The sequence below is a fragment of the Lepidochelys kempii genome, chromosome 12 (assembly GCF_965140285.1).
Source record: "Lepidochelys kempii isolate rLepKem1 chromosome 12, rLepKem1.hap1, whole genome shotgun sequence".
NCBI classification, from domain to species: Eukaryota; Metazoa; Chordata; order Testudines; family Cheloniidae; genus Lepidochelys; species Lepidochelys kempii.
In genome coordinates this window covers 25,326,237-25,340,941 of record NC_136391.1, presented here as the reverse complement: position 1 = coordinate 25,340,941, position 14,705 = coordinate 25,326,237, and the positions used below count along the sequence as shown (strand labels likewise).

The window sequence follows — 14,705 nt, the reverse complement described above, 5'->3', positions numbered from 1 at the left end:
TCTTTTTGGATGCAGGCAGTTAGATAACTGCATATTCGTAATGGTATACAGAACGTGTAATCTTAAGGTCTTCAGTCTGAATCCAGTCTAGATTGGGAATGTCTACAATCATTATTGTCTGTCTGATGAGTAGTTTGGTCCCTCCTGTTGCCCATGGGCAAGTATATACATCCTAAACCCGCCATTACGATTAGCAGCAGTTGACACTCTAACTGGCCATTCACTTCAGAGAGGCCAAGGGTTGCCTGGGCCTGGAGACTGGTCTGTCTTTTCACTCTTGGGACTACTTTTTCCAGTCAGGGTTGAAGTGAGTTAAAAGAAGTATTGGATTGACATCACTGACACTATTAACACAAAAATTATTTAATATGTCATGAGAGTGCAAGCTTTCACACTCGAATCCTGATTGGTATACCTTAATGTGAGAAGGTTAATTTGATTTCCATGCCCATTCAGTTCTTGGCCTCTGTGCTGAGAATGCCAACAGTGGTGCTAGTGGTAATGGAAGTTTGCATGATCTGGACATCTCTCTGTTAAACTGTGGCTAAAAAACACATTTATTTCATGTAGCCCATTGATTGGCCATCAGGTGGTAACAGGTGATAGTCACAATCTTGACTAAAGAATAATTCTTAGCATTTATATAAAGCTTTACACATTCAAAGCGCTTAGAAACATTAATTCTTAAAACTCCCCTAAGTGAGATGAGTATTGTTATCTCTGTTTACAGGCTTGTCTGCATGTAAGTTATACTGCTTTAACTATCTCAGTATGGTTAAAACAGTACAACCCCCTAATGCAGTGGTTCTCAAAGCCGGTCCGCCGCTTGTTCAGGGAAAGCCCCTGGTGGGCCGGACCGGTTTGTTTACCTGCCGCGTCCGCAGGTTCGGCCGATCACGACTCCCACTGGCCGCGGTTCGCCGCTCCAGGCCAATGGGGGCTGCTGGAAGGGCGGCCAGCACATCCCTTGGCCTGCGCCGCTTCCCACAGCCTCCATTGGCCTGGAGCGGTGAACCGCGGCCAGTGGGAGCCGCGATCGGCTGAACCTGCGGACGCGACAGGTAAACAAACCGGTCCGGCCCGCCAGGGGCTTTCCCTGAACAAGCGGCGGACCGGCTTTGAGAACCACTGCCCTAATTCTACCCAAACTGGGTAGAATTAGTGGGGGAAGCAAAAGTGGATGGGAATCTGGGAGGCAGTGACCATGAGTTGGTTGAGTTCAGGATCCTGACGCAGGGAAGAAAGGTAAGCAGCAGGATACGGACCCTGGACTTCAGGAAAGCAGACTTCGATTCCCTCAGGGAACGGATGGCCAGGATCCCCTGGGGGACTAACATGAAGGGGAAAGGAGTCCAGGAGAGCTGGCTGTATTTCAAGGAATCCCTGTTGAGGTTACAGGGACAAACCATCACGATGAGTTGAAAGAATAGTAAATATGGCAGGCGACCAGCTTGGCTTAATGGTGAAATCCTAGCGGATCTTAAACATAAAAAAGAAGCTTACAAGAAGTGGAAGGTTGGACATATGACCAGGGAAGAGTATAAAAATATTGCTCGGGCATGTAGGAATGATATCAGGAGGGCCAAATTGCACCTGGAGCTGCAGCTAGCAAGAGATGTCAAGAGTAACAAGAAGGGTTTCTTCAGGTATGTTGGCAACAAGAAGAAAGCCAAGGAAAGTGTGGGCCCCTTACTGAATGAGGGAGGCAACCTAGTGACAGAGGATGTGGAAAAAGCTAATGTACTCAATGCTTTTTTTGCCTCTGTCTTCACTAACAAAGTCAGCTCCTAGACTGCTGCGCTGGGCATCACAAAATGGGGAAGAGATGGCCAGCCCTCTGTGGAGATAGAGGTGGTTAGGGACTATTTAGAAAAGCTGGACGTGCACAAGTCCATGGGGCCAGACGAGTTGCATCCGAGAGTGCTGAAGGAATTGGCGGCTGTGATTGCAGAGCCATTGGCCATTATCTTTGAAAACTCGTGGCGAACCGGGGAAGTCCCAGATGACTGGAAAAAGGCTAATGTAGTGCCAATCTTTAAAAAAGGGAAGAAGGAGGATCCTGGGAACTACAGGCCAGTCAGCCTCACCTCAGTCCCTGGAAAAATCATGGAGCAGGTCCTCAAAGAATCAATCCTGAAGCACTTGCATGAGAGGAAAGTGATCAGGAACAGCCAGCATGGATTCACCAAGGGAAGGTCATGCCTGACTAATCTAATCGCCTTTTATGATGAGATTACTGGTTCTGTGGATGAAGGGAAAGCAGTGGATGTATTGTTTCTTGACTTTAGCAAAGCTTTTGACACGGTCTCCCACAGTATTCTTGTCAGCAAGTTAAGGAAGTATGGGCTGGATGAATGCACTATAAGGTGGGTAGAAAGCTGGCTAGATTGTCGGGCTCAACGGGTAGTGATCAATGGCTCCATGTCTAGTTGGCAGCCGGTATCAAGTGGAGTGCCCCAAGGGTCGGTCCTGGGGCCGGTTTTGTTCAATATCTTCATAAATGATCTGGAGGATGGTGTGGATTGCACTCTCAGCAAATTTGCGGATGATACTAAACTGGGAGGAGTGGTAGATACGCTGGAGGGGAGGGATAGGATACAGAAGGACCTAGACAAATTGGAGGATTGGGCCAAAAGAACTCTGATGAGGTTCAATAAAAATAAGTGCAGAGTCCTGCACTTAGGACGGAAGAATCCCATGCACCGCTACAGACTAGGGACCGAATGGCTAGGCAGCAGTTCTGCGGAAAAGGACCTAGGGGTGACAGTGGACGAGAAGCTGGATATGAGTCAGCAGTGTGCCCTTGTTGCCAAGAAGGCCAATGGCATTTTGGGATGTATAAGTAGGGGCATAGCGAGCAGATCGAGGGACGTGATCGTTCCCCTCTATTCGACATTGGTGAGGCCTCATCTGGAGTACTGTGTCCAGTTTTGGGCCCCACACTACAAGAAGGATGTGGATAAATTGGAGAGAGTCCAGCGAAGGGCAACAAAAATGATTAGGGGTCTAGAACACATGACTTATGAGGAGAGGCTGAGGGAGCTGGGATTGTTTAGTCTGCAGAAGAGAAGAATGAGGGGGGATTTGATAGCTGCTTTCAACTACCTGAAAGGGGGTTCCAAAGAGGATGGCTCTAGACTGTTCTCAATGGTAGCAGATGACAGAATGAGGAGTAATGGTCTCAAGTTGCAGTGGGGGAGGTTTAGATTGGATATTAGGAAAAACTTTTTCACTAAGAGGGTGGTGAAACACTGGAATGCGTTACCTAGGGAGGTGGTAGAATCTCCTTCCTTAGAGGTTTTTAAGGTCAGGCTTGACAAAGCCCTGGTTGGGATGATTTAACTGGGAATTGGTCCTGCTTCGAGCAGGGGGTTGGACAAGATGACCTTCTGGGGTCCCTTCCAACCCTGATATTCTATGATTCTATGATTCTAATGTGAACACAGTTATACTGGTATAAGGTTGTCTTCACAATATAACACATTCCCCTCCCCATACAGGAATAGGTATACCAGGACAAAGCACCTTTATCCTGTTATAATGGGGTTTGTGCTGCTTTAACTTTACCGGTATAGTTAAAGCAGTACAGCGTAGGCAGTGTAGGCAGACTGTCGGGCATCTTTATAGTTGTATAACTGCATCCACAGTACCGGTATAACTGTTTAAGTAAAAATTCACACCCCTTACTGAAGTAATTGCACCAGTACAAAAATGGTGTATACCAGGCCATGCAGCTGGGGAAACTGAGCCAGTGCGGTGTAAAGTTGCTTTGCAAAGGCTACACAGTGAATCATTGGCAGGACCAGGATTAGAACTAGGCACCTATGAACTCCTAATCTCAGGCTCATTCCTCCAGACCCTGCTGCCTACACTTAAACCTGTGACCTAATGGTGAAAGACTCTGTATGTCATTATCAGTCTCTTGAGGTATCCAATCCAACAGCTGATTTTAATTTACAAAAGTGATTGCAAATTGTGGTGGGCTGCCTAAATAAACAAAGAGATCATTATCAAGGTTTCTGTCTTTGCTTTGGGCCTTGCAACAACAAAGTATGCAACCTAGGAAATTGTAGCTTATATATATACAGTAGCTGTTTAAAATAGAAAAAGAGGTATACATCATCCCAGATTTAAAACCTCATATTTAATTACATTCTGTCAGATCCATTTGAGAAAATTCATATTCATAGGGTGAAGGCAAGTGGAATTTAATTCTCTATATACAGTTTAAATATGGCTGTTTATATATGTTTCAGTTGCTTTCAGGAAACTAAAGGATTGACTACTGCATAGCTGTACTTTCTGTAATATTCTTGGATCAAAGTTTAGCATCCATAGAAAAATCAAGCTATTGAAGCTAATTAATTCTGGATGAACATTACTACTATTTCATTACTTTATTTTAACAGTATACACTAAATCTGTTACACCTTGCCAGAGCCATTGCAGCTTTTTTATTATTAATGCCCCTTTGAGTCTCCTGAACAGAAATAGCACATGCTGAACTATGTTAATTTTTCTTCTATTTCGTTCATTATCCCATGCTTTCCAGTTCACTCAATAAAAAGTCTTCTAATTAGTTTATCTGAAATAGATACATGAGTTGACCAGCTAAAGGATTGATGCTATTTGTGTCATCTCATGGATCTTCAATATGTCACAATACATGTTCATTTCCTGGGTCTAGAAACTGATGGCCTAAATCTTACTGTGGATTTTCTAAGATTGAGGCTTCATACAGAGGTTTCTGTAAGACACGGTAGACTGAGGGATTGAACAAAGACTGTCAAATAAATTTTGTTTTGAGAGCTCAGACTGGAGTTGAACAAAGATCTTAGAATAAAAAAAAAAATGCTGTCCTCAGTCAAGGCAAACCCTTTTGTTACAGAAAAGCATATGTTAAATAATTTATTAGTTCAGCTAATCACGTTTTAGTTTTTAGGGCTTATGAAACAAAAAATAATATAAATCACAAAGGTTCATGAAAGCATGCCCACTTGCAGATAATAAATGAGTCATAAGACTACTGCAGGAAGGTCTTTCAAATGATTTCGAAGGTGTCTCAAGGTCTTCTCTACATGTGCATGTAACTCATTAATAGTTACTGAGATTTGTAAGCATAAAAAGGGAAGAACTTATCAATTCAGAAGACCTTAATTTTTAATATCTTATACATACCTAAAAAGGGCTTTTGCACTGAAGAGAAATAAAGAGAATCAGACCACCTATAGCCTGAGTAGATGTGACTAATAAAGTACATAAGCAGTAAACTGAAGTATCACTTAAAAATGTAAAAATTCCACTTGATCAAAACTTTTTAATGCAAGCCCTGGTATAAAGTTTCCTTGCATTGATCATCCAGAGCTCTATTGCTTTATGGTAATTTTTATTGCTAATTAGTAACAGAAATTTGTTGTTTGTTTTTGGTTTGAATTTTCTAAAGCGCTGATGGGAATTAGATGACCAATTCCTGTTGACTTTCAATGGGAATTGAGTGCACCTCGGCCCATTTGAAAATCTTTACTTTGATTTATATAACTGTGTATTTGAAAGTAGTTTTACATAGTATAGATATAGAAGTGAACTGCTTACAAAATATTTTTTTAAATGAGAAAATAAGTGTAGGGCTTTAAATAGTATTTTATTTCAAATTTTACATATTTTTATGTACAGTGTAAAACTAACTCAAACTGTTTTTTTAACTCTGAAAATGTGTGGTTGTCCATTGTAACAAAGTGAACTATTATATAAGAAAATATATTTTACTTTTCAAAGACAAAATACTACAGTATTATTGAATATCTTTAAACATGATTTTTACCAGAAGTCTTAGATGGTAAAACTTGCTTATCCTTTAAAATAAGTGATTTCAGTTCCTGTTTGCTTATTCTGTGCAGATTATGTAGAAGAGCAGTTTACTGGTAGTTGCAGACATATTTATTGCCATTAATTATATTTTAGTCCACTATGAACAATGGTTTGCAGTGTTAGAATCTTCAATTTTTTCATAAGTAAATGTTGAAAAAAAGTTAGCATTCATCTTTATTTTTTAAATTGTTCTCTCTTCTTCAGCAATGGAACCTTTAAAAATAACAACTTGCTTTTGTTTGCAATTTAGAGACAGTTAAATTTGGTTCCTGGACAGAAGGTTCTTTGATGTAAATTGTCTAAGACAGCTCATAATAACATTGCTTGGTGTTTTTCAGGCACAGTAGGGAAGGCACCAACAATACAAGCCAGCCCAAGTCCTGGGGGCTTTGGTGTTCAGGTCTCTGCAAATCAGAAAATGAAGCTGAATGACCCTGGAGGTGGATCTTTCAGGTAAAAACACAAACATACACAAACACACACACACGTTAGAATGGGCTTAACACCAGAGGGCAGTATTTTACAATAATTCCTAGATTTCCCATGCACTTTGATTGGATGGCAATCTGTTTTATTTAGTTCAACTTTTTTTAAAAAAAGGAAAGATGCCAGATTTTTTCCCCCCAAATGCAGATTTTTAAAATATTTAATAAACCTCACAAATCACTTTTGTGAATACAAATTATTTTTTTTAGTAAAGGAAGCTACCTATGTAGAAGAGGTTTTCGTAAGTGTGCAATACAGCTATTTTTATTAATCAGATTTTAACACTCATATGAGATGTACCTTGTTGAGATGATCCTAATTGTGACAGCAGGGCATATACTGTATGTAGATAGGCTTGTGCAGGTCAGCTGCAGGTATGAAGCCTAGGAAAAACTCTGTTCTTTAGAACTGAAGAGAGAAACTTCATTGCCTTATTTGCTGTTGATGTGATTTGTTTGTGTGGCACAACTTGGGGCATTCTCTGAGCACCTGTAGTGGTCAGGAGCTGCAGAAGTTCAGCCCAGTAGTATGGGTTTATTGAGCTGCTTTGCCTGTTGTTTTGAATACCCTTCAAACTTTTATAAATATTATTGTACATTATATGTTTTGAAGATTTTTAATACTTTTAGTGGACAGCTAAAGTTATATTTACTGCTTTTATCTCCCTCCCACCTTCATTTTAATTTTGTTTTATTGATGTAAATGCATTTTAATTTCTTTTAAAATATTTCCCTTTTTTCCTATTTATTTGCTAAAATGGGAAAGTATTCTTAGACTGTCACATTCTTCCTTTAGGATACTTACTTTGATCTGACCTCATCAAACCAGTAATTAATTGACAAGCTTAGGCTTTTACAGGTAGAGTTAAAGAGAATTTGTGGGACGTTGTGAAATATCTCTGCTCTGAGGCATGTCAGCATTGCAACTAATAGTAGTAGTACTTAGTATTAATCTAGAAGCAAAATCATTCAATTTTTTATTTTCCAATGCACTTGCCTCCCACTGAGTATTTAAATGATTTAAAATGTATGTTGGATTCAATTGTACTGTCTTAATAAATATTTTTTGTATTAGTAAGCAACATAGGCATTTATTCTTCGTTAGCATGGCTTTCAATTTTATATACACCATAAGGGACAGCTTTTTTTTTTTTTTTAAACTGGATGTTGTAAATTGTGCCAGGATTGATTCTTTCATTCACTTAGTTTATACGTAGAATATATTAGGTTAGTTGGAATTGTTAATTTTCCCTAGGGGAGAAGCAAATGCTGAAGGCACTGATTGATAAATCAATAAATCTTTAGTGAGTTTGGTAAATAAGCTGTCAAGGGTGTATGTCATTTTTCCTCTAGAGAACAAATTTTAGTCAGAATGAATGTGTTTGTTTTCTTGCATTGTTTTCTCATTCAAAATAGTAAGACGCAATGCTGCATTTAAATAAATCCATAAAATTGCAAGGATTTATTAAACAGTAATAAAGATCGAGTTTTTTCTTGATATCTTAACAAAGAATTCTGTTTGCATACTTGCATTTCAACCCCTAACCTCTCCTGAGGACAAATAGATGTCTGACTATTAAGCCTAAAGGCATAGAGCTGGAAATCTGTATTAATCCTCTGAATGCTGACTAGTTTTCCTCAACATTCCCAGCATGTGTGAAGAATGTGTTTTGTAGCCAGAAGGCAAACTGGCATCTAAGCAGAGCAAAATTTTGAAAAATAGTCGTGTTATGTATAAATTCATTTTACCCTTGGTGCTTTATTATTGCATATTTGTTTCATTATTTCATACTCTTTCTTTAAAATAACTTACTTTAGTTTTTCACTCTCATTTGGTAAAGGGTTGGTCACTAGCAATAGAAATGTGAACTTTATTTTTCTAGACATTTTCTTTTAATCATGTAAACACTAAGTCTATCATATTTTGCTGAACTATTTTTTCCAATATAAGATGTTGTTTTACTGAAGTGAGTGTGAGGGATATATACCTGCGAGGCACATAAGAACTGAGGGTTTCACAAAAGGTAGCTTAGCCTTCAATATTGACAATAATTACTATGGTAAAAGTTAGATTCACAGTGCATTGTGGAGTGATGGTTAGTGCTCTGTAGTTAAGATGGAAGCTAGTTTCCCTTCATAAGCCCAGTTGTCAATCCCCTAACTTCTCCAAAATAAAACCCACATAACTTCATATGTTGTTTTATCTTGGGTAAAAACTCATCCTGGCTAAAATTTGTCAGGGAAAAATGTGAAGTACCCCATTCATGTGTATGGTGGTGTTACCTGTGATGATACCTAAAGATGAATGTTCTTGCCATAGGCGGACTCCCATCTTGTTTGGGGGCCTCTGGGCGCTACTATAATACCAAAAATATAATAATATTTCCCAAGTTGTGCTTTCTACAGTCAGGGAGAAGAGACAAACAGAAGTCTCCTTGAAATCCACGAGGGGCCTCACCATTATGATCTAATCTGCTACGATAATCTGCCAATCCTACAATCTTGGGAAGTATATATAAAATCCTTTGATAGTTGGATTTATAAATTGAGGTGATGAATGGCTAACTGTAATGACAAGTGTTTGGAGATGAAATAGTGACTCCATAGATTTAGATTGCATTTACATTTGCACATTAAGCATGGATTACATTTTTTTGTTTGCATAAGTATAGTGAATAATATAGTGTATCCTCCCCAAATTTACAGCACTTACTCTTTGAGTAAAGAATTAATTTTCTGAAAATCTGATTTTTTCACTTCTTTGTGTATGTTGGGAGGGATAATATTGTTGAATTGAAAGTTAGTGTGTCAGACAGGCTGTTAGTGTTCTTGGATGGTTGAGTATCATCATGGCAGGGTGGGCGTGAATGTATGCCTTAACTTTGTTTTACTGGCTCTTAGGTGTTTGTGGTGTGAAGAAATATTCCTGAGCAATATCAAACCTAAGTTAACCAAGTATTTGATGTGGGAATAAATGTATTAAGAACCTACTTAATACTGATTTCTGTGGCACGCTACTCCTTGCCCCATTGCAACTTGACACGTCTGTTTGTTCATTAACTATGGTTCCTTATCCAGTTTTCAAATCAGATGAATTCATTGTCCATATCCAAGCTATGAATTATGTTGTAAATAATTATTTGAGGGACAGGTCTGAGTGGAAAGAGTAACACTTGATTGGATGGATATATTGTAATTAAATTGGGGCTGTCAATCGCAGTTAACTCACACGATTAATTGCAGTTTTAATTGCACTGTAAAGCAATAGAATACCAATTGAAATTTATTAAATATTTTTGGATCTTTTTCTGCATTTTCAAATATATTGATTTCAGTTACAACACAGGATACAAAGTGTACAGTGCACACTGTATATTACTTTTGATTACAAATATTTGCACTGTAAAAATGATAAACAAAAGAAATACTATTTTTCAATTCACCTCATACAAGTACTGTAGTGCAATCTCTTTATCATGAAAGCGCAACTTACAAATGTAGATTTTTTTTGTTACATAACTGCACTCCGAAACAAAACAATGTAAAACTTTAGCGCCAACAAGTCCACTCAGGCCTACTTCTCATTCAGCCAATCACTAGGAGAATTTAGGGGAGATAATGCTGACCGCTTCTTATTTACAATGTCACCTGAAAGTGAGAACAGGCATTTGCATGGCACTTTTGTAGCTGGCATTGCAAGGTATTTACGTGCCCGCTATGCTAAACATTGATATGCCTCTTCATGCTTTGGCCGCTATTTCAGAGGGCATGCTTCTATGCTGATGATGCTTGTTAAAAAAAAAATGTGTTAATTAAATTTGTGACTGAACTCTTTGGAGGAGAATTGTATGTCTCCTGCTCCATGGTTTTACACGCATTCGACCATATATTTTGTGTTATGGTAGTCTCGAATGACGACCCAGCATATATTTGATTTAACAATACTTTCATTGCAGATTTGACAAAACACAAAGAAGGTTCCAATATCTGATTTCTAAAGATAGCTACAGCACTTGACCCAAGGTTTAAAAATCTGAAGTGCCTTTCAAAATCTGAGAGGGACAAGGTGTGGAGCATGCTTTCAGAAATCTTAAAAGTGCAACACTCTGATGCAGAAACTACAGAACCCAAACCACCAAAAGAGAAAGTCAGCCTTCTGTTGGTGGCATCTGACTCAGATGATGAAAATGAACATGCGTCGGTCTGCACTGCTTTGGATAGTTATCGAGCAGAATCTGTCATCAACATGGACGCATGCCCTCTGGAATGGTGGTTGAAACATGAAGGGACATATGAATCTTTAGCACATCTGGCACATAAATATCTTGCAACGCCAGCAACAACAGTGCCATGCGAACGCCTGTTCTCACTTTCAGGTGACATTGTAAACAAGAAGCGGGCAGCATGATCTCCTGCAAATGTAAAATTAAAACTTGTTTGTCTCAGTGATTGGCTGAGCAAGAAGTAGGACTGAGTGGACTTGTAGGCCTTAAAGTTTTACATTTTTTTATTTTTGAATGCAGTTATTTTTTGTGCATAATTCTGCAATTGTAAGTTGCACTTTCAGATAAAGAGATTGGACTACAATATTGGTATTAGGTGAATTGAAAAATACTATTTCTTTTGTTTTTTACAGTGCAAATATTTGTAATCAAAACTAAATATAAAGTGAGCACTGTACACTTTGTATTCTGTGTTGTAATTGAAACCAATATATTTGAAAATGTAGAAAACATCCAAAAATGTTTAAATAAATGGTATCTGTTATTGTTTAACAGCACGATTAATTTTTTTTGAGTTAATCGCTTGAATTAACTGCAATTTAGCAACAACCCTAATCTCTACAAAATGCTCTTCACCGTTTCAGACATTTTGAGATGTCGGTATTTTAATGCCCTGGTTTTTTCCTTTATGTAAAATAATTTAAAGCAGGATTATGGTAACTTTACTCACAATGGGTACCTTACTCCACAAATAGTTCCACTGAGTACAACAGGACTAATTGAGGAGTAAGGTTCTCCAAGAAGTGTGTAAAGTAACCATAAATCTGGCCATTAATGTTTTTGCCCAAACTTTTTTTGGCTTCTATTCTCAATTTTTAGATAACTTTGGTAGTTTTGTCTGTTTCAAACATGAAGTGATTACTAGGATAGGTGTTAACATTTCATGGCAGAATTTGGAAAACTTTGCTGAGTCTTCTCCAAAACCATCTAATCTAGTTTAAAACAAGTTCAGTGCATCCTGTTTTTCTGTAAATTAAATCTTTAAACTTGAATCTTGAAAACTTGAAATCATTCTGGTTGCTGTGCAGATTACAAAGGAATTTACTCTTGCTGAAGTAGAATGAGTTTATTTCAGCTAATATTCAGCTTTGCACTAATATAATTTAATCTGATTTAAAATTATAGGGCAACGATTAAAAAATCTTATTTGCTGATGTTGATCATGGTCACACATTAGCCTTTTAGGAGAATTTTAACTTCCTGTTTTTTCACAGACCATATAAAACAGTTATTTTACAATCTTTGGAACTGCACAAAAGTACGTGGTAGTAGATTTTTTTTGTTTTTTAGCTCTCCATTCTGTTTTCCGATTTACTCCTTTTCCCATCTACCTCACATATGTTTACTAATAAAAAAAGGAATGTTAGGGGACTTGGACTGGGACTGTAATAGAGTGATCAGTGATCCAGCCTCAAGTGAAGTGTGACTAAAAGCCATCATCTGGCTGATCTCATTCATTATAGAAGACAGACCTGCCAGTTTTAAAACAAAGAAACTGCTGTGACTGGCTATAGGGAACACTGCCAGTGTAGATTTGTTTTGTTTGAGATGGGGTAGATAGGTTGAGCGGTTATCTAGGTTCACCTTCCTTTTCCAAAGGCCCCATATTGTTCTGAGCTGTTTTTCAGAGGTGGCTGTTTGTAACCTCTGAACCTCATCAACACCACTCCTGGTTCTGCCAGAGTAATGGAAGGAGGCACTTGTGGAACCTATGCCTATAAAGTGAGAATACAAATCCCCTGAAAGTCTGTGCTCACTTTTAATGTTGGAGGCCAACACCTGTGGTGTACTGCCATTGGTCCATGAACCTTTAAAATAAAAAGGTCAGTGTTAATAGTTGCACGTTCACAAGCGGACTTCATCAAAAGCTAGTTTATGTTTATATGGAAGCGCCAAAGACAGAACGTCTGAATCCTTCCCCAACTGAAAGCATTCGCCTCCAACATTGTCACAAAGCCTTTAATATGTAAAATAATATGGAGGGAAAATATCTGTAAAAACAAAGCTCTGTTTACTCTCTTTAATTTCAGATTTTAGAAATAAAAGATCAATTTTATAATTGAAATAAGACACTCAAAATTGAGTGACATGGTGTCATATTGGCATAGCCAAGTGATTGAATCAATCTCCTAGGACCTTTCAATATTCTGCTATGATGTGCAAAGCGTCTTGTCCTGTTCAGACATTAAAAATGGACACTGTCAATGATTTAGACTCAAAATTGTACATTGCTTAAAACTTCTGACGTAGGGCTTCCAGATTCTTTGCTTTTCCAAAGGGATCTTTCAAGCTAGATAAATGTACAATTTATTTCACATTCCAAAATAGAAAGTTGTAAATATGTGTGGTAACTCCAGTTCTAATATCAATATTTTAGTACTGTCTCCAAAATAGATGTATAACTCACTGGCAAAGTATGCGGTATGTCCACCACTACAAGTTGGTGCACGTGGAGAGTAACAGTACAGCCTACTCCCACCATCATATACTCCACACAGTTCCAGTGGAATAGGTGTGTGCAGTGCATCTGAAGGTTTGGGTTCAAATTGTGCTGACAAGTATGAGACAAAAAGTGTATGTGATCATGTATTTAAAGACTGTATCATAATGCACAAGGAGGCTGGCTACATGACACTGGTTCTCCTTTCTGTTTCCACATAAGCATTAAAATTACATTAAGACAACTACATATATATTACTTTCCTTCTTAATTTCATTTTTTCATGTAAGCAATGCTATTGTTTCCTACATGCTAATGCCCTGTGTTTCCTACATGAATGGAGGAAAGGTGGTTTGTGTGATTGCATATGGGAGGAAAAATGGTCCATTAGACCATCTATCTGTTAAGATGTAGACAACATTATGAGATAGAGGGGAAAAAACAGTCCTGCACTGATAAATAATACACACAACATTGTGAGGCTGCTTCCAATACCCTAAGAACTGTACAATACAACCAAAATGGGAATCATAAGCTACTTTGCTATGTTGTACCTTTAGAGGACAATGTGATGTGCAAAGGAACCTAATGGGGAATAGACAGTAACTATCAATCTAACCTACCACTGGATGGCATCTTTGTTCCACAGAATTATTACTGAAAACCCATTGATCTGGAGTGAAAAGCTAACTTTTATGGGAAACGTTTGAGAAACAATGTTTGCTAGTTTTTTGTCATATTTCTCCTTACAGTATCCAAAACCACTTTACCCCCATTCTATAATTCTTCAAAATAAAAAAAAAGGGGGAGTTTGACAGACTGCCATTAGAATAGAAGATTCAAATCACCAATTATTATTACAGTTTTCTTTTTCTACCTTTCCTGTAATATTTTATTCTCTGCACAACTATTGATAAATAACTAGCAAGTGAGATGCAAGAAAATTACTCTATCCAAGGGTTCTCCTGATGAACTAAACTATTAGTGCTGTTGAAATGCTCTGGATAATATCATTGGAACCCCTCCAGAAAAAAATAGTTTATTGCCGCTAATTGCAGCCTATTTTATGTTGTTTTTAATGGACGGACTCTAATCTTTTATTGTGAATTTGTTTACTTTTAAAAAAATACTAGGTGGCAAAAGTATCGTGCAGAAGAAGGGGAAAGAGTTGAGTGCATCTCTAGCAGATAAATATTAATATAAAGGATAAACTTCTTTATGTAAACTTAGCATTCTACTTTTTTGATGTTTACCCATCATCCCTTCAACTTGGCAGAGAGGGCTTAAGGCGGTGAATGTTTTCATCAGTACAGTGACTCTTACTGCTCTACAGTAGAAAGAGCAATAAGAATTTATTTTTAAATTGGTGTGGTAGGACCACATAGTTTTCACAAACAGGAAATAATGACTCTTCCCTCTTTTTTTTTTTTAGCTTTACAATAACTGTATCTAAGGAGCTTATTTTTTATTTTTTTGGGGGCAGGCAGGCAGATCACCATAATAATTAGTAAAGAAAAAACAGTTGGGCATTGAAATAGTGAGGAGTAATACTGTACTTTTTAGGGTCTGTGATGTGGCTGTAAAATAATTGTCCCATGTTCATGATTCAAATTGACTGATACCCCTGGT

General features: G+C 37.9%; 1 protein-coding gene across 9 annotated transcripts in view; it reads left to right on the top strand.

Moving 5' to 3' along the window:
- Positions 1-14,705, top strand: part of LOC140896301 (transcription initiation factor TFIID subunit 4) — a 200,672-nt gene that overhangs the window by 41,195 nt on the left and 144,772 nt on the right. For 8 of the 9 annotated variants that reach the window (XM_073307901.2, XM_073307900.2, XM_073307898.2 and 5 more), the window contains one exon: positions 6,207-6,321. In XM_073307901.2, coding sequence (XP_073164002.2) covers positions 6,207-6,321 — 115 coding nt within the window. Of the gene's footprint in view, positions 1-6,206; positions 6,322-8,759; positions 9,692-14,705 lie in introns of those variants that run through there. The other variant, XM_073307905.2, reaches the window with a different exon arrangement.